General features: G+C 41.9%; 1 protein-coding gene across 2 annotated transcripts; it reads right to left on the bottom strand.

Moving 5' to 3' along the window:
- Positions 1-3,431: 3,431 nt before the first annotated feature.
- dusp7 (dual specificity phosphatase 7) lies at positions 3,432-10,422 on the bottom strand. Of its 2 annotated transcripts, XM_071544555.1 has the most exons (3): positions 9,497-10,422; positions 6,837-7,265; positions 3,432-4,820 (listed from the first exon to the last, which is right to left on the bottom strand). In XM_071544555.1, exons 1-3 carry the CDS (start codon positions 9,903-9,905, stop codon positions 4,504-4,506), a joined length of 1,155 nt encoding a protein of 384 aa, XP_071400656.1. In that variant the 5' UTR covers positions 9,906-10,422; the 3' UTR covers positions 3,432-4,503. The 2 variants fall into 2 exon arrangements, with proteins under 2 accessions (XP_071400656.1, XP_071400658.1); XM_071544557.1 differs by lacking the exon at positions 6,837-7,265.
- Between the last annotated feature and the right edge of the window lie 7,448 nt (positions 10,423-17,870).

The raw sequence follows: 17,870 nt of genomic DNA, 5'->3' as shown, positions 1-17,870 counted from the left end.
AACCTTCGAAACCATGGTGCTTCTGAAAACCACAGCAAAGACACAGCAAGACAAGCCCTGTGTGTGTGTGTGTGTGTGTGTGTGTGTGGGAAGAGAGGAAGTCTTAGGCCTAGCATAACCGTAGCATTGTGAAAAAACACTTACCACAGCCATGTTGTTTTAAACACAACTTCTTTCAGTATACAGCAAGGCTTTCAAGTACAGTGCATATATGACAGCTTAAAGATGAATACCATGCTACTGCTGCACTTGTATCACTTTAATAGATCAAAACTAATAGAAATATTTGCAACATTATTTGCCATTAAGTCTACAACTAACAAATTGTAATTTTGAAATTAGCAGTTGTTTCCTACAGCTGCCTACTATAGGAAAGTGATTCTGATTCTGATACAGTTTCATGGGAATGAATAACCAAGATACAGGTTTTAAAGAAAAAATATTTCAATATTTATTCGCGGTATAAACATGTCTTGTGTTGTTTCCATATACTGTACAATACATAGGGTCAATCGTATTTCCTTCAGCAGACAGAAAGGTGAACTGCCCCCAGTTAACAAGCCCCGTTTTTATACACAGAGACAGATTGCATCTTTTAAAAACTGTTTACAGCACAATACAAAACAGCTATTCAACATGTGTTTGAAGCTGTAACACGATGCAAGATGCATTGTCAAAAAAATCCCTGAAAAATTCCTCAGTGAGGTAACATTTTTAATCATTCACTTTTTCTTTCACTTTGTTTTTGCCTCCTCCACTACCTTTCCTCTCCTTGTTTTCTCACTTTTCCTCCCAAGCTCGTGAGCACATTCTTACCAAGATGTAGCTACAAGTAAGGACACAGAAACTGCCGTTCCTGTGATCTGGCAAATTTACAAACAGAGAAAAAGACTTAGTTTCTCTTTCATTGTTACAAAGACACAAAAACACAAGAAAGCAGCTTGAAATCAACAATATTCTTTTAAATAGAAAAGCTCCGTACTGAAATATATTTCAATCCTAGGGTGCAAGTGATCAAGTCCTCAACATTTCTTTATTGTAAGTGGGATATGACTTCAGACAAGGGAAGTCCATTCAAGCATGGTAGTATTATTTTCATCTCTGATGCTATAATAGGAGAGGAACTTTGCATATAAACTCATAACATATATATACTTAGATATATATTCATATTGAAAGGCCACAGGAATAGCATAGAGCACATTATATCAAAACAAGACGGAAAAAGACCTTGTAATTATTTAAGCCGGGTGGCGTAATCATCTATTGTGAAACATAACTGGCATGCTGAACCACAGCTCTGGCTGTGTGTAGCTGTGTGTAGCTGTGTGTGTGTGTGTGTGTGCGCATGTGTGTGTGTGTGAGAGAGAGGGCCTTTCTCAAGTTGGTACTGGGCACGGAGCCCTGTATTTTGGACACCCCAGGTGAAATGTTACTTCAGTCCACAAGCCATTGAGCTGGATCTTGTATAATTATATATAATAGATATAGTACAAAAGAAGAAGAATTAAAAATTCTGAGGTCTTGGATCTACAAAATACTGCAAAAAGGTGTTTGATATATTGCAGAGTAATAAAGAGGACCTCGTGTGACCCGTTACAGTAAAAGACAGCTCACTGTCCATTATTACCGTGTTCTGATTCAAATAACAGATAACAAACGTTTCATTTTTTACACAATGTTTTTCTAAAGTGAGATACAAAGAGTATTGAACAGTCAGCATTAGAAACAAGTTAGAAAGATTATATAAGGCCAGCTAAAACCAACCCTGGTCAGATTCACCAGCTGTCCCCTCTGAAACCCAGTTCTCTGTTTCTGTTGCAGACCCTGTCCACATTACTGCTTTGAAACCACTTGTCGTTGCTTTGCTCTGAACATTGTGCCTCACTTCGCCTACAGATCTTGCCATATAAGTCCTACGTTTTACATGCTTGCTGCACTGCTGCACTGTTACTCCACCCCCGAGAGGAAACCTTAAGTATTGAGGAGAATGGCTGCAGCACCCTAGGGAACTTAAACATATTTTTGGGGGGGAACATAAAAAAGTTCCTGAAGGATACTTACTGCAGGATTCTAGTGTTCGTTTCAAGAGCAGTTTTTGAAAACAGTTTTCAAATTAACATGTTGTTCAGATGCTACTGATGTGGACAGAGTCTCAGAAACCTCCCTGGCTACATACTGTGTGCCGCTGTGTTCAGCAGCAACAGTAGTTAAAAAAACTGTCCTCATCGTTCATCTTCCAACTGGTAAAGCAACATCCAACCCCTGGTTACTTCTACTGTTAGAGAGCATACAGTACCACAGCATGCTCAGGTATAGAAAATAATATAGATCTGTTTACTATTAGCTCTATAATATATCAATTTGTGTGTAATATATCTTTAATATAATATACCCAAGGCTTAAGGGTGAATCAACTCAGACAAAATTTTCTTTGACGAAACAGGCGATCCCTTTTGCAGGAAGATCTCCCTTCCATATTCTCCAATGCAGTTAAGGAACAAGATGCTATTGAAGTAGCTAAGTGCAGTCTGTTGCTGAGGTCAGTCCCAGAGCCGGACCCCCTCTCCTCCGCCTCCCCGAGCCTCTGTCCCCCGTCAGTGCCAGTTCTGTTCTTTATCCCACACCTACCTACACCCTACTGTGGCCCTGGACCGTACACAACCCAGCCTTGACCCCCACCCCCACCCCACCCCCAGACCAAGTTACAATCTCAGCCCAACCCCTTGTCCTCGCTCTAAACGCTTGTCCTGGCAACGCTACAAAGAGCAACTTTTTTTGGCAATCTATCGACTCCTAAATGGGACCTAAGATGTGGCACAGGACAACAAATTGAATAACTTCCCCTTGGGCAAAAAGAGGTTTGCAATGTAGGCAATACAAGAGTGTTGAGGCACTTCCTTGCCCAAGGTTGCTTAGTAAAACTGCCCAAAAAGTTGCTCGGAAATTTTATCACAGCCTAACCATCCCCAACCCCAACCTCTCATTCAAGTCTCCGACTCAAAATCTAAGCTCAGAGTCGTGGATTTACCAGTTTGGCAAACCCAGCAGTAAGACAACATGTTGCGACAGTAGCCTCCAAGGAGCTTTTGATCTTAATTTCTCACTGAAAGGAAATGAAAGATTAAATTAAAATTAGGCAGCTGTAGGAAACAACTGGTAATTCTTGTTAGACAATTTGATGTACAGTTGTACTGAGAAGAACTGACTTTACTTCAGGTCTTGTGCTGCTAGGATCTCCACTCTTTCATCCAGTTTGCCAAACTCTTCAAAATCAAATATCTTCACCCATACCCAACCACAATCCCTGTGCCCTATAGCCTTAACCACTGACCTCTGTCCTAACCCCTAACCCTACCCCCCCAGCCTCAACCCTAACCCTAACCCCACGCCCAAACCCCAGTCCCTGCTCCCTCCCCACCGGACTGTGCAGCTGTTGGGACTCGTCGCAGCCTGGGACTGGCCTCTCCTCTCCACTCCTCTTCTCTGAATGTCTCTTTATCTGCCTGCCTCCAGCACTGGCTCCAAGTGCCAACAAGTCAATGGCTACACCACTGTGCAAACTGCATTAGGTCATTACAAACCTAAAAAAAAAAAAAAAAAAGAAAGAAAAAAAAAAACTACAAAAAAAGACAACTAGGAATATCACAACAATGTTCTCTTTTGTTGGCGTAGCCACACCCACCCCCTTCTTTAGTTTTACAATCTCTTAAGCCATTATTGGATTGGATTACTTTATGTTTTTGGACAAAGATAAGATTTTTATGTGTGTATATATAAGGTATACATTTGTGCGTAAATGTACACAAAAATATACAAAAATGCATATAGACATACTCATTTGTTAAGAACTGCCCATACATTTTCTGCTATGTACGCTAACATACATACATACAGTACAAACATACATACTTTGTTTGTGTGTGTGTTAATTCCTTGGTTTTTAAAAACTCTACATTCAGTAGAGTGAGATTTCCTACTAGTAAATCCCAGATTCTCCACTTGGCACCAGTCAGCTCAGCCCGAGAGCTGAGAGAGAAAGACAGAGAGGACGTTGTCGTCTCATAAATCAAGCACTGTAGATTTCCATGTTCCTATCTTTGTATGAAGCTGTCTGTCCTGCTGTGGCCCTCGCTCAGTTTCTCAGTCAGTTATCTCCCCTCCATTCTCCCTCTGTTACAGAGCGGGCCGTTCTGAAGACAAGTTGATTGGGGCTCTTCCTCGATCTCAATCACTCTGAGCAGGACGCCATCATACGCCCACCCATCGGTGCCCCGCTGGGTTAAAAAATAGCTTTCGCATTCCGCTTTGCTTTTCCCCTTCCCCTTTAACCTGTCATCTGTGACCTCCCCTGTCCCTTCACCGCTGCTCCTCGGCCAGGCTCTCAGACAAGGAGCCTCGGGAGGCTAAAACATTCATTAAAACTGGCTGCTTCCTCCAGCGCAGCCATTGTTACCATGGTAACAACACCACCTCGACCCTGACGGGACGGTCCTCCGATTTTCATGTGGACCCTAGAGTGTCCAGCTGAAACACGTTGTGATTGGTCGGGGTGGTGAAGAAGAGCTGCTCATGGGTCGGGGAGGAAGAGTGGTTGTCGCAAGGGCTGTTGAGGCCCAGCGTCCGCTCAAAGTCCAGCAGCTGGCCCATGAAGTTGAAGTTCGGGGAGATGTTTGACTTCTTCCGCTTGACGAAGTCGTAGGCATCGTTGAGCGACAGGTTGAGCTTCTGCATCAGGTATGCCACGGTGACCGTGACCGAGCGGCTGATGCCAGCCAAGCAGTGGACCAGGATGCCACACTTCTTCGAACGGGCCTCGTCTGGTGGAGGAGAGGAAGGAAGAAGGAAAGGCAAGGAAAGAAAGAACAGAACAGAAGAAAAGACAAGAATGAAAAAAGAGAGGAGAGCGGATGGGAGAGGATTAGGTTACTGTGAAAACCTTAAGTCTAGTCATACACGTTCAAATTATCAATGAGTCAAAGGGAGAAAGGAGCGTTAAGATTTGCTTACATAAAACCTGAGTGAGAATATGGATTTTTCTAGTTGGCACTTTCATCAACACTTTTATAGGAAGGACACATAACAAAACAAGTACAATTATAGATAAACTATAAGAGAAATAGTTACATTTTTCTCTCCAGAACTATTATATATTAACATTTTATATAATCATATTTTTGAACCAAAACTGAACGATCATTCTCAATGACAGCGGAAAATCACAGAGATATATTTTTCCAGAGGGATGGAGTCTGTTTCTTTCTGCTTTCTAGCTCTCCATACATGGAAAAACCCGAATAAAACCGTCTTACATTATTAACAGGCTACATTCATCCGCCTTCTATCAGTTGCAAGCCCCTGCACTATCACTACTGGCCATTAGAGCAAGACTTAAGTGCTTTCTTCTCTCTCTCTCTCATCCACTCCTCTATCTCTCTGTCTCTGTCTTCTCTCTCCCTCTCTCTCTCAGATGGATAGCCTGTTCTCGCTCTCTCTGCCTGCATCTCTTGTTGTAGGATTGGGGTCAGTTGGCTCACAAGCTCAAGCTGCTGAGGGGATGCCAAATTAATTTTGCATGTGATGTGCGCTCACTTGCCAAAATAAAAGGCAAAAGGAAAGAGCCCCACCATCGTAGTCAGGATACCCAAACCCAACAAATCTAGTCTCTGAGGCGAATACGTAGTCATGGGTCCAAAGAAAGTGTACAATCCTATATTTAATCTGCAGATTTGTGCGCATCATTCCATCGTTTTTACACACAACAATATCAGATCCCGGACAGACAGCATTTCATTATGTTTCAAATACATGATAAAACAAGAGTTACTTGATTTATCTTAACATGCAGAGGAACTTTCCATTTATCAGGCTGTTAAAATGCCAGGAAAGTAAAAAATGAAATCCCTCCTCGACTATTTGTAATATCTGAAACCACTTTCACATATTAATTTCAGATGTATAAGGAATCCACAACTTCCAACAAATGAGATGCTGACATGCTCTGAAACTACAAGTAAAAGGTCACATTTGGGTTCAGCCCCTTCAGCCCGAGCCTCTAGCCCTTACCATAATTACCCTGTAACCAAAGAGATGTGATGTAATCCTTACATATTACAGACAGTTAGACAGTACCATATAGCATCAACATGACCCAAATCTGTCATGACCTCTGGCTCTGGCATATGTCATGTTTCCTCCCTCCTAAACAGTGACATTACTCTGAATAAGGAACATTTCAATGGTCTGGACAATCCAAGAGCCAAACAAAGACCTTGGCGTTCTCATGGACCCATCAGAAAGGGAATTCCCTCGTTCCCTGAGGACTTAGACAGGAGGAATTATGGGAATTGTGTAGAATACTGAAAATAGACTGGTGATTGAGATTGTGTGAAACACAAGAAAGCAAGTTTTACAGGGCCTATATTCTTGTGGCTTCCCAAAGACTCCATTTCCATATTTTGTAAAAAAAATAGCTTTATATATTGTGAAATTAAATTCATACTGTGTAGGCCTACAACCTGTAACACACAGGCAGCTGACTATCTAATGCAAACAGAGTTCACCAAACTATTTTTGAACAATTCCCTGAAACTATTTCTATTTCAAGATATGTCACGAGTTCCACGAATACTTTCTTTTCTAGGAAGAACAGTTTTCCATGATTTGTGGATAAAATCCTGGATACATGTAGGCAAGGTGAATAATGGCGGAGGGAGAAGGAACAGAGGCCATATACTATGTGTACACTTTGACACACACACATACACACACACACACACACACACAGACACATACACAGACACATACACACTCGAGCACTCCCTGCTTCTACTTACCAATGAACGAAATGGCCTCAGGGAAAAACTGAGAGAGGTTCTGGCTCCAGTGGTCGGAGATGGGGATCTGTTTGTACTTGAAGTCCCCGTCGTGCTCGAACATGTTGGGCAGGTTGGGCGTCACGTTGAGGATGTACTTGATATTATACTTCCCGAGCACATCCAGGTTGGTGGAGTCTTTGGCACAGCCCAGGTACAGGTACGGCAAGATCTGAACCGGGAACGCCGGCTGGTTGTTGGGGAGCGGGCTGCCTTCCGACTCGGTGGCGCTGCCCGGCTCGCGGTCAGATTCGCCGTCCGAACAGTCGGAGCTGATGCGGAGTCCTCCCAGCCCGAGGACAGAGGCTGGCGGAGAACTGCTGGGGCAGGAGCAGTCCAGATTGGTCTCGCAGTGCTCAGGATACTCTGACTGGAACTTGTTGAAGCCCCCTGGAGACCGAGGAAAAGACAGGGAAAAGGTCAATATTAGGATATAATAAAGCGTAGAACCTGCACACTATGCTCCAAAATAACTTGTATTAATTAAAAGATGTTTCAACCCTAAGGGTCTTCATCAGGCCTCTCCATCATTTTTGCAGACCTCTTTTCAACCCCACACCTAAGAAGATGTGCGTATGACTAAATGAGTCCTAAGCAATGTTAGGATATAGCGCAGTAAATCCTATCACTGAGTGCTACATGAAATGTGCCCTACAACTGGCAGACAGGCGGATTTCTATTGTTGCTGATAAAATGTTTAGCCCTCCAAAACTTCCCCCTGAGTAATTCAACACCTACAAAATGGCAGCTGAATACTGAGTCTGAAAGACAAGAGCTGGATCCTGAACCTGAATGACAAGAAATGAACCTTCTGAATGGCAGTAAACACATCAATAAATCTTGAATGTTAATAAAGTGATCTTGAAAAACAGTGTGTGACGATGGCAATAACAACTAAACATATGAATTGTGTTTAAATACAAACAAGAATCCATTAAACAAATACAGTAGTACAGGAATGGTCAGGGAGTGTAAACCCACCTAAATTCAGTTTTCATTTCCAGATTAGAGTGAACCAACATTTTCATTTTGACACACATATTTATAAATTAATATTATACATCATAGTAGTGTCAACCTGATGTAAGGTACATGATGATAGGGTCTTACAATGCATACATTCATGCTTTTCTGAAAGTACAATAATTAATTTGTGTTTATGCCTTATGATGATCACCAACTAGAGGTCACAGTTTACCACCTTTTTACATCACTGGGTAAAGGCTAGCATTATGATATGATAGTTTATGAGAGGATAACGTGACATTTAAATCATTATGAATAACCAGACAGCTTTGACAGATCTGCTCCATTGAGAAAAGATGAACCCTGGGGAGAATGCAGCAGGACACTGTCAGCCGCTCTGCTACAACACTACTCAGTGGACTTTTTGTGAATGGCAGTTCAGCCTGCGACTTGTATGAAACCTTTCCTATGAGATGTTTATGTAGAGATCCGATTACATCCCTAACTGATAACATTATGACATTATTTCCTAGGCTCTCTCTCTTTCTTGCTGTTCTTTCTTTTCTGTCTTGGTAGAGGATTATATATCTACAGAGCGCGTCGTCTCCTCGTTTCTCTGCCTGTTCATTCATGAAAAAATGCCTGTCTTTTCCTGAAGGAGCACAACATGGCGGGGCCATTTTGCAGCATTTAATTGAAAACATATTTGACCCAACTCGATATTTTCAGACACATTATGTATTTATACCTTACTTTGGTTAATACAACCGCGTGATTTTTCACAGAACTAGCCTGAAAAACATAATAATGCTTAATTATGTATTTAGCATACGCTACGAAACAGCTCTATGTTCACGATGTCCAAAGGCAAAGTTAAGTTTATGACTTCACTCTACTCTGACTATACAGTCTGTTACATTGTTAATTATGTAACAATAACGATATGCTTTTGGAGAGAACTCAAATTAATAGCTTTCTTTAAGGATATTATACCGTCGCTGCCTTTAGGGTTGAATAAATCACAATACAGCCAAACTTTATAGACGCGTAATCACAGTTTGACTTGTTTTAAGTAGCGCCACACTGTGACATTTCAAATTACAATGTAGCCTAATAGTACGATGTAACAACGTTTTTTGCCATTATGATTATTGATTCATCTTGACTTGTGATATGTGACGTTACGATTTTTCATAAATAAAGCTAGCCTATATAACATTTTTGTCTAACAGTGCAGGTTCTCAAACGTATCAAACATCACGGACTCTGATTTAAGATAGTAATAAATGTAATCCCAGGAAACCTAGCCTGTATGAGAATATGTTTGTTGTTGATTTAGTATTGAACCGTAAACTGTAACTGTAAGTGGTGAGTTAGCCGTGGTGAGAGTGAAGCCAATGATCAGAACAGTCATGCGAGTATTCCCTAATTGGGACAATTTCAGTGAATTAAATAATAGTGAGATTAAAGTAGGCTATGTCTCATCATTCTGCGGGTGGCAGGACCCCATAGGGGAATCTGTGTGGTAGGGTAATCTACTGGGGAGAGTGGAGAGTTAGGGAGCTTTTTATGAATTAAAAACGCGTTTCGTAGGCTATGCTAAAGACACTGAACACATGACTATTTCCTGATTTAATGCTCTGTTTCGACCTTACCCTCCAGATAGAAAGCCTTGCACCCGTCGTCCCGCAGCTTCTGCAGGAGCAGCCCCAGGACGGAGCTCCCCAGCCCGGTCTCCTGCCGCTCCGAGGTCGCCTCGTCGTACAAAACCACCACGTCCGTCTTGCAGCGCTTGACAAATTTCTCTTTGTCCTCGTTGTTGGGGATGATGGAGCGGATCGGCAGGTTGCCCTTCTTCAGTCTCCTGAGCATCAGGCCCGGGATGGCCAGGTTGATGGCCGACTCGATGTGAGAGGACTCGTACAGCTCATGGGGTCTGCAGTCCAGCAGCAGCAGAGAGCTGGCCCCGGTCTCCAGCTCCTCCTGCAGCCACTCCACACTCTTACTCGACATCATCATCATAGTCACGATCACAGAGCCTCTCCACAGATGATTAATTTTCATCAGGGAAATATTATTCCGGTTGTCTCCTGGTGTGACATGAAAATAAATAAATAAAAAAAAAAGAAAAGGAAAAGAAAGGAAAAGAAAAATCACGGCGCTAAACTTCCCTTCCCGCTGCCGCCGCTGCTGCTGCTGCTGTTGCTGTTGCTGCCGCTGCTGGCGGGCGCACACACACACGCGCCACACACTTCACACACACACACTCACGCACACGCGCGCACGCCACACACACACGCATACACGCACACGCCGATGCCCCTCTCGCTAGAGCAGGAAACTTGAACATGCAGAGGTTTCTTTCCCGTTTCCCCCCTCCCTCAGTCCGATAGAAGCGGAGGTTTCATTCTAGTCCATCGACGTCCATTTGGCAAAACCCGATCCAACTTTCAGGCGTCTAAAGTCCAAATAAAGGACCCTTTGATACCGCGTTAGTTTCGTAGGATTTGAGTTTCGGATGAGGTGTTGCTAGAGCCCATGATTATTGTTATTATTTCTCATGCTGGCCGATGGAGCGCCTCTGGTTTGTCATTTCCACTGGACGCGTTAAAGAGGCTCTGCGGGCTTGTCATTGAGAAGAGGGAGGAGCTGGCAGATTTAAAGGTGCAGAGAGCCGTGAAGGCTTGCAGAGGAGGCTGGGGCTGTTTTCATGCCATGCTCCCCATTCACTAATAACGCTGGATGGGAAATTTGGCATGGCATGAGTAATGCGTAACTACAACTCACTATAACATAGTTCCAGTATTCCTTTGGTATAGACTACTTTATGTTTTTTGTTTATTTACTATGATAGGCATATCACAATAATATTCCTATAATATCCCTTTGCTGTGATAGATAGCATCCTTCTAAAATGTACTTTTACTAAAGTTTTCTGGAAGTATTTCCCATGTTAATTTATTATTCATAAGCTGCCAATACTGATTTTAAGAGAGGTCACCCAAAAATAACTTTTGTTTTGTTATACTCAAGTAGACATCTTTCTAAAATTTCTTTTTTTATATTGTTTTTTTTTTATATATATAGTATATAAGGAATGCAATGAAGGAATTATATCTTCTTGTATTATGGAACAGCATCTCTGTAGATGGTTGAAATACAAGACAGCCATGTTCCCATACCTATTTTAAACCTGTATATAATTGTATATAATAATATATAATCATTTTAATTTTAGTAAAGTGACCGTCCATATTTATCTCTTTCAACCATCTGAGACAATGTAATTCAATGAAGTCATAGGATTGTGTTTGCCTAGTTTTTGAGATCTCATAACTCAAAAACTATAAGAAAGTCAGGGACTTTTAGAACCCTGAAGTGAAAATATGGCAGAATTCCCCTTTAAGCCAGTTCCATTCAATGACTAATCTATGGTACAATAACAAAACTGATTGTTGATTTGATTGCTCACTAGCAGTGTAGTCGAGGTTAAACATGCCTATATCCACCACTTTCACTGGGCATAATAGAGTTCAATGCAGCATAATTACTACCTGTGACCACATATACTTATATTCCTCAACTAACACTTTCACTAGAAGATTATCAGTGATTCAGGAGGTAGGTATACTGTTATGTGTTGATTGGTATGGTACGGTAATTATTAAATTAGTTGTGGAAAGGGGAGTAGCTGGGAATTATGGGCCTTATGCACAGAAAGTGGCTTTGGGTCTCCCTCATCTTTCCTCTAGTCCTCACACCACCATTACTCCATCTAATATCTTTGTGTACCCATCCACAGCTCTAACGCACTGCCGCACATTAATTTACTCATCAATTATTGGTACATCCCTAATTGAAATGATACATTCTGGTCACCACCCCGACAACGCTAACTGTCTGTCATAACCATACTTTCACAAGGAGTCCTCCAAAATCTAGGGAGGACAGTTTTGTTTTAGTCTGTGCAGGAAAAACTTAGCCAGAATTGTATTCCTGCTTGTTTGTCTTAGATAACACAACAGCTGCTGTATCACATTTTGAGAAAGATTTGTTTGCAGTTTTGTACATTTGAACCAAGCTCTGTTTCAAAACCAGAGCAGAGAGTGTGAAATAAAAGTGTAAAATATTTCTAAATATACACTTGAGGACCACAAAAGGCATTTTAGTCCAGGGGCTCTCGCTCAGCTTGGGGCCATGGGTCATCAGTACCCCTCTTCTCTCCACTACTACACCCCAGGTTGTGGAGCCGGTAGGGAATCAGTGTGTTGCTCGGTGACACTTCAGCAGGGCAGATGCTTGCTGACACACTCTACATATCAGGGATAGGGTCAATTAATGAATGAACCCATCAATTCCAATTCAACTGAGGAATTGGAATTTGCACAAACCTACAGGAAACAGAATGGGAATTTCAGGAAATTGAATTTTTAAAAAAAAAATTTCTTACCACATATCTGTATCACATACCGTTATATATTCTCAATACCGAATATCATAAAATGTTAAAGGTTCCTTTCAGGTAATACATACATTATGATTGAATGTATTTGATTTGTTGAACTGTCTTTTATTTGATTTATAATGTTTGATTTATAATATTTAGCAAGTCAAGACAACCTCTAGAAGTGGAATTTCATGGAATTTAATGGAGTTCAATTCTGTTTCCTGGCATTCCAATTCAATTACAGTTCTGTTTCCTTGGAGCTGGGTGACATTCCAGTTCCAATTCCTGGAATTTACCATGCATTCTCAAGTCAATTCATGAATAGCCCCACCCCTGCAACATCTGATAGTTGTGTAAACTCTACCTATACTGAGACAGACAAGTGACGTCCATACGTACATATCCTCAGATAGTCAGAGTTTGGCTATTAAAGTTTTGAGTGACAGCTATCTTTCTGTGGCGGTTGCTAACTAACTGATTCCATTCCAGCTGATTTTTAATGTTGGGTGTCACACCATGGTGATGTTGTGTAGGGAATTGACATTTGTAGAAGCTCAATGGCGCTGGTGTACCTGCTTCTACGCTCGACTACACCCATGATCACTGGGTCATCACTACATATCACAGCGGATGACCTAATAAGACATCAGCAGGTTGTGACAGAGGCGGAGAGGCTGAAAAGAGGAGCATTTGATTTCCTCACAGCTGCAGAGAGGAGGAGTGGGGGATGCACCAGCTGCAGACAATGGCTCTTTATCCCTCCCAATGACTTACACACACTTCACACGCACACGCACACACACAGAGTAACAAAACACAGACACATACATGCGTGCGTATACACACGCACACTCAAACACACACACAAACACAAACTTAGGCCTCTTGTGTTTCCACTCCTTCCATGGACAATAACAGGCTCTCTTACAGAGTGCATAGCCACTCAATGTGTGTGTGTGTGTGTGTGTGTGTGTTCGCATGCGCAAATCGCTCTCCGCCAGTAAACAAAACTATCATCACTAATTTCTAAACTTTGGTGACTGAGGACTGCCGTTGCACTCCGTATAAAACTTCATCAGTGAGAAACAGTGGGGGGTTTGGTGGAGGAATTTAACAAGGTGGATATGCAGGAAGGCAACCTGCTGCTTTCCCTCAAAATTTATAGATACCAAGTGGGAAGCATTCCATAATAAATTACATAACAAACACCAGGATCCCATTCACCACCAAATTGAGCCCTGGTTAGACACATTATGGCATTATGGAACAGGATAAACATTAAGATGAATGCGTCAGCATCTGAACTTCTTAAAACACAATGGATTATGCGCTCCTACAAAAGAAACTCAAACAGAAATAGGGTACGGCCCTATCCACCATTTTGAATTTACTTGTCAATACATGCATCAAACGCCTTTAAGCTTATCGCACAGAGCCTTTCAGATTGCCTGCGTACACGTATTTCTTATTTCACAAAAGCTTTAGTCTCAGAACATTTCTCTCACCCAGATCAATACTCCTGAAGGTTTTAAACAGGGTTTTACTGTACTCATTTAAATGGAATATCAAGTAAAACCATATCACCAATTCAAACAGAAATAGCATATACTCAATATGACCATACCCATGGTTGACAGAGAGAATGATCCCTCACAGATGGAAAAGAAAAAAACCCTCTTCTGCCAGATGGAAGAGCCCTTAACTCCATCCTCCAGCTACTCCAGAATGGTAATGTAATTTTCTGAAGGATGAAGATGAGATGAGCACAGAGTCCCATCGTCCCTTTCATGACTCCAAACCTTGAACTGAGCTCCCCTGCCAGTATGAGGTGTTGTTTCTTTGAATGAAATGGCACATACCTAAAATACTCCACAAATCGATGCAGAACTACAAAAAAAAAAAAAAAAAAAAAAAGTATAAAGATAGATCTTGTCTTGGGAAGCCTTTTTTGAGGGTGAAATTTTGTCTTAACTGGTGTTTAGGGAAATAGAGCAGAGGACTAGTAGCATTCGGTGATATTTCTGCATTTCTGGCTGTACGATGTTTTCCTCCAAAGTGAAACTCCATTGTGAAAAACTCACATATGACACTTGTGTGATCTCAGACTGTCAGATCTAATGAATATCTGTGGGGGGATAAAAGCCCCTGCTCTACTGAGGGACTGATCTTATTTTGTGGACTCATCTGAGTTTTTTTTTTTTTTTTTTACCCATGAGCTACATTAAAGCGTAGATCATTTCTGAACCAGAAAATGTGCCCATGTCCCTGGAAAATCACCCTTGGTAGTATCCAGTGTTCAGAAAAAGTGTCCCATTCATTGTCAACGGAGCTGTTCCAGAGCTTTTCTCACAGATTAGCGTCTTGGTGTACTTGATTCTGGCTTTTGGAGAGACTTCAAGTTCATGTTTTCACATTACTAACTGTACTTGTTTATAAGCACAACACAGCAATTCTGACTTGGCTGGATTTGTAGTGCTTTTGGCCTGAGAAAAGTGTGTTATGAGTACAATTCATTTTTCCACTAATCCTTATTATCCTAACTTTTGGGTCCATGTAGAGCACCATAGGGATATAATTATGTAATTTCTCTCTCTTCTTCCTATACTTTCAGAAAAAAGGCTCACTTTAGAAAAAGGGGAATCTACCAACTTGGCAATAAGCACTGTTTTTTGTGTTATGTTTCAGTCTGTGGTCTCTTTAAGGCAGACTGTGGTTTAAACCCACTCACCTCAGTGATGGAGCGAGGTGGCCACCCCTCTCCCACGCTAACGCTGGCATTTCCTCTGCCGCTTCCTTTGCCCCCAAACACGCAGGTCGTCAACACATAAAAGCAGGCCTGGAAAATGGATCAGCGAATTCCTCCTGTTCAGATCCACTCACCTCTGTTCTTTGTGTTTCATAACTATCCATGTATCAGTTAGACATACGGTTAATGAGAGTGATAAAATGGTTTACTGGTAAAAAGTACTTTAATTGAGGTTTTTAGGAAATGGCACCATATATACAATACAGTGACTGATTTGTTCAAATTTCAAAAGGGAGCTGGTGGGGAGGCAAAGCCATGTGTTCTCTGAAATTTCCCAAAATAAAGCGGTGGCTGGCCATAATTTGTGCTAATAAGTTTATTTTTAACCAGACGTGATGACTAACAACACTTTTTTTTATTTCCAGCAATGGCCTGGGGGAGGGAGGGTACACGCACACGCACACACACATAAGAGCCTCCCAGTACAAATACAGTCCTCTACTATTGATTCAATAGCTTCAGAAAATTCACTGAAGCAGTTGGGAGTTAAGTGCATTGCTCCACAATGTCCCGTTCCCAACAAGCAAATGGCACATGTCCCCAAAGGACTAGAGCCGGCTAAGGTGCTGGATGGGTGCTTCACCTCGGACAAATGCCACAAAATAAAAAATCGATGGCTCTCACAAAGATGAATGCCTTGAGATGGCCTCGACAACTGAGACGAGATGCGAGCCCAAGCCGGCGGAGCGCGCAGAGTGCTTCACAGACAAAACAGCAACCAGTGTTAGCGCTGCTGTCTTCAATGGAAGTGTGTGAGCATGTTGGTTGCTATGAATATTTCAGGGATCCCAGAGATGGCATACATTTGTGTGTGTGTGTGTGTGTGTGTGTGAGCTGAATAGAAGTGCAGAGCTGAGAACACGTGCTTACGGTGTGAACTCTGAGCAGTCTCTGAACCACAGAGAAGCCTCTCAGTTAAATGCATTATTAAAGAACAAACTAGAGAGAGCGAGAGACTGACACACACAGAAACAGATAGATGGAGAGAGAGAGAGAAAGAGAGAGGATGAGAAAACAATCTTGAGAAACAGAGAGAGAAAGATGATGGAGAATGGATTTAAAGAGGAGCTGGGTGAGTGGATCCAGAGTGATGAAACATCTGTAACTGGGAGCTTTCAGACATTCCCTTTTTGCACGCTCCCCCTTCACAGGAAAAGAGGTCAGAGGTCAGACCAGCATCCCTGGAGCTGGTAGGGATTCAACGTCTTGCTCAAGGACACTTCAAGCAAGGCAAACACCAAGGCAGTCAATTGATTGTTGTGACAGTTTTGCTATACTCACTATGCCATACCGCCGCCCTTAAAGGTGTGGATATTGAGTCACTTTTTGATGACATCAGAGCTTATGTCAAAGAGTAAAGGGTAAAAACCCACCCTAAAACTGAGTCACCCATCCCAAGACACCCAGGACGCTGCTGCATTGTCCGCAAAGTTGATTTCTACAACCTTTGCTGTTTCCAGCTGTAGTTCGTGTTTAATAACAAATCACTAAACCAAAATCCCCCCCAAAAAATAACATGAATTCTGTTTAAGGGTGTTTTATTCTCTTAACACAACTTTATTTATGTCACTCGTGAGCTTTACCCTTCCTACTGTATCTAATCCACCTCTATAGCAAACACACTGTATCTAAGTAGGCAAGGCTTCATATTGTAAAAGCTATGAAGTGAGTCATACAGTGTAGTAACTCACTCTGTCTCCATCTGTCTCTCACACACACACACACACATACCTTCCGCCTCACCCCATTATATCACTCTGACAGCTAAGAGGCAGGACCATAAAGAGGAATGGTGGTCAAAGGTGGCCAAGTGATCTAATGATGCATTCTATCTCTTTGAAATAGTTTCACCCCCCCACACCTCTCTTTCTCTCGCTCACCCTGGTCTGGTCTTGTGGTATATCAGCCCAAACATTAAAATACACCAATCTTTGTAGCGTACACAAACTGCTGATGTCATATCTATAACAGTAAAGCATCTGATTGCCATGACTTAAGTATTTCATCACCATATGTGCAGGTGATCATATATGAGTTTGGTTGGGAGACATACTTTCCATCCTAGTGGGTAAGACAGCTACCATTTAAAAGACATTTATTGTGGAACAGGCTATATACATTCTTTAACGGGACACAAATGCTGACTGTAGGTGTGTGTAAGATCTATGAGTCTCATGAATGAGTGTTCCCTACATATAAAGACTAACTTGGACCCCCTTTTTTCCAAAAGTCCCATTTTTTTCTTGAAATCAAATTTGGCACATTCTATCTTTTTGAGTGCAAAAAACGAACTTATTGAAAACTTATTTGCAACCACGATTCTATGCTACATTTTTGGTGAATGGTGCCTTTAATCCTGTGTGTGTGTGTGTGTGTGTGTGTGTGTGTGTGTGAGAGAGAGCAGTCCACCTTCAGAGACGCAGGTGAGGCTAAGGTGAGGAGGTGAGGCTCTGAGAAGGGGGAGAGGGTGTTCTCAACGTTATCATCAGGTTTGCTTTATGGGCTGGCCCGTTATAAAGCAGGCCATCAATTCTGAACACTCTTTTGAACTCTCAGCACACATTTATGAACACACCTTCAAGTGTGTGTGAGCTAGTTTTTACTTGTGTTACCTGAGCGCTGGTAGGCCTTTGCTCTAGTGGTGCGTGATTTCCTGATGACCTTGGAGCATTTAGGTTACACCAAATATACAGTTTCATGTTCTATTGCGAGGATTTCCATCCTCGGTAACGCAGCTGATACTAACTGTATTTAGTGGGTTTTTCCCCCAATCAAA

Source organism: Centroberyx affinis, unplaced genomic scaffold, assembly GCF_046629955.1.
Source record: "Centroberyx affinis isolate AG114_WGS23_722 - 3 ecotype Tasmania unplaced genomic scaffold, CSIRO-AGI_Caff_v1 ptg004599l_1, whole genome shotgun sequence".
Lineage (NCBI taxonomy): Eukaryota > Metazoa > Chordata > Actinopteri > Beryciformes > Berycidae > Centroberyx > Centroberyx affinis.
Note: the sequence above shows the minus strand (reverse complement) of the source record. Positions and strands in the feature narration are given on the sequence as shown.

Bases quoted from the DNA above. Each gene is read 5' to 3' on its own strand.
- dusp7 (XM_071544555.1), bottom strand. From the start codon at position 9,905: ATGAAAATTAATCATCTGTGGAGAGGCTCTGTGATCGTGACTATGATG. The intron at 7,266-9,496 runs GTAAGGTCGAAA...CTCGGTCTCCAG, and splicing joins CAAGGCTTTCTATCTGGAGG to GGGGCTTCAACAAGTTCCAG. The intron at 4,821-6,836 runs GTAAGTAGAAGC...CTCCTCCACCAG, and splicing joins TGAGGCCATTTCGTTCATTG to ACGAGGCCCGTTCGAAGAAG.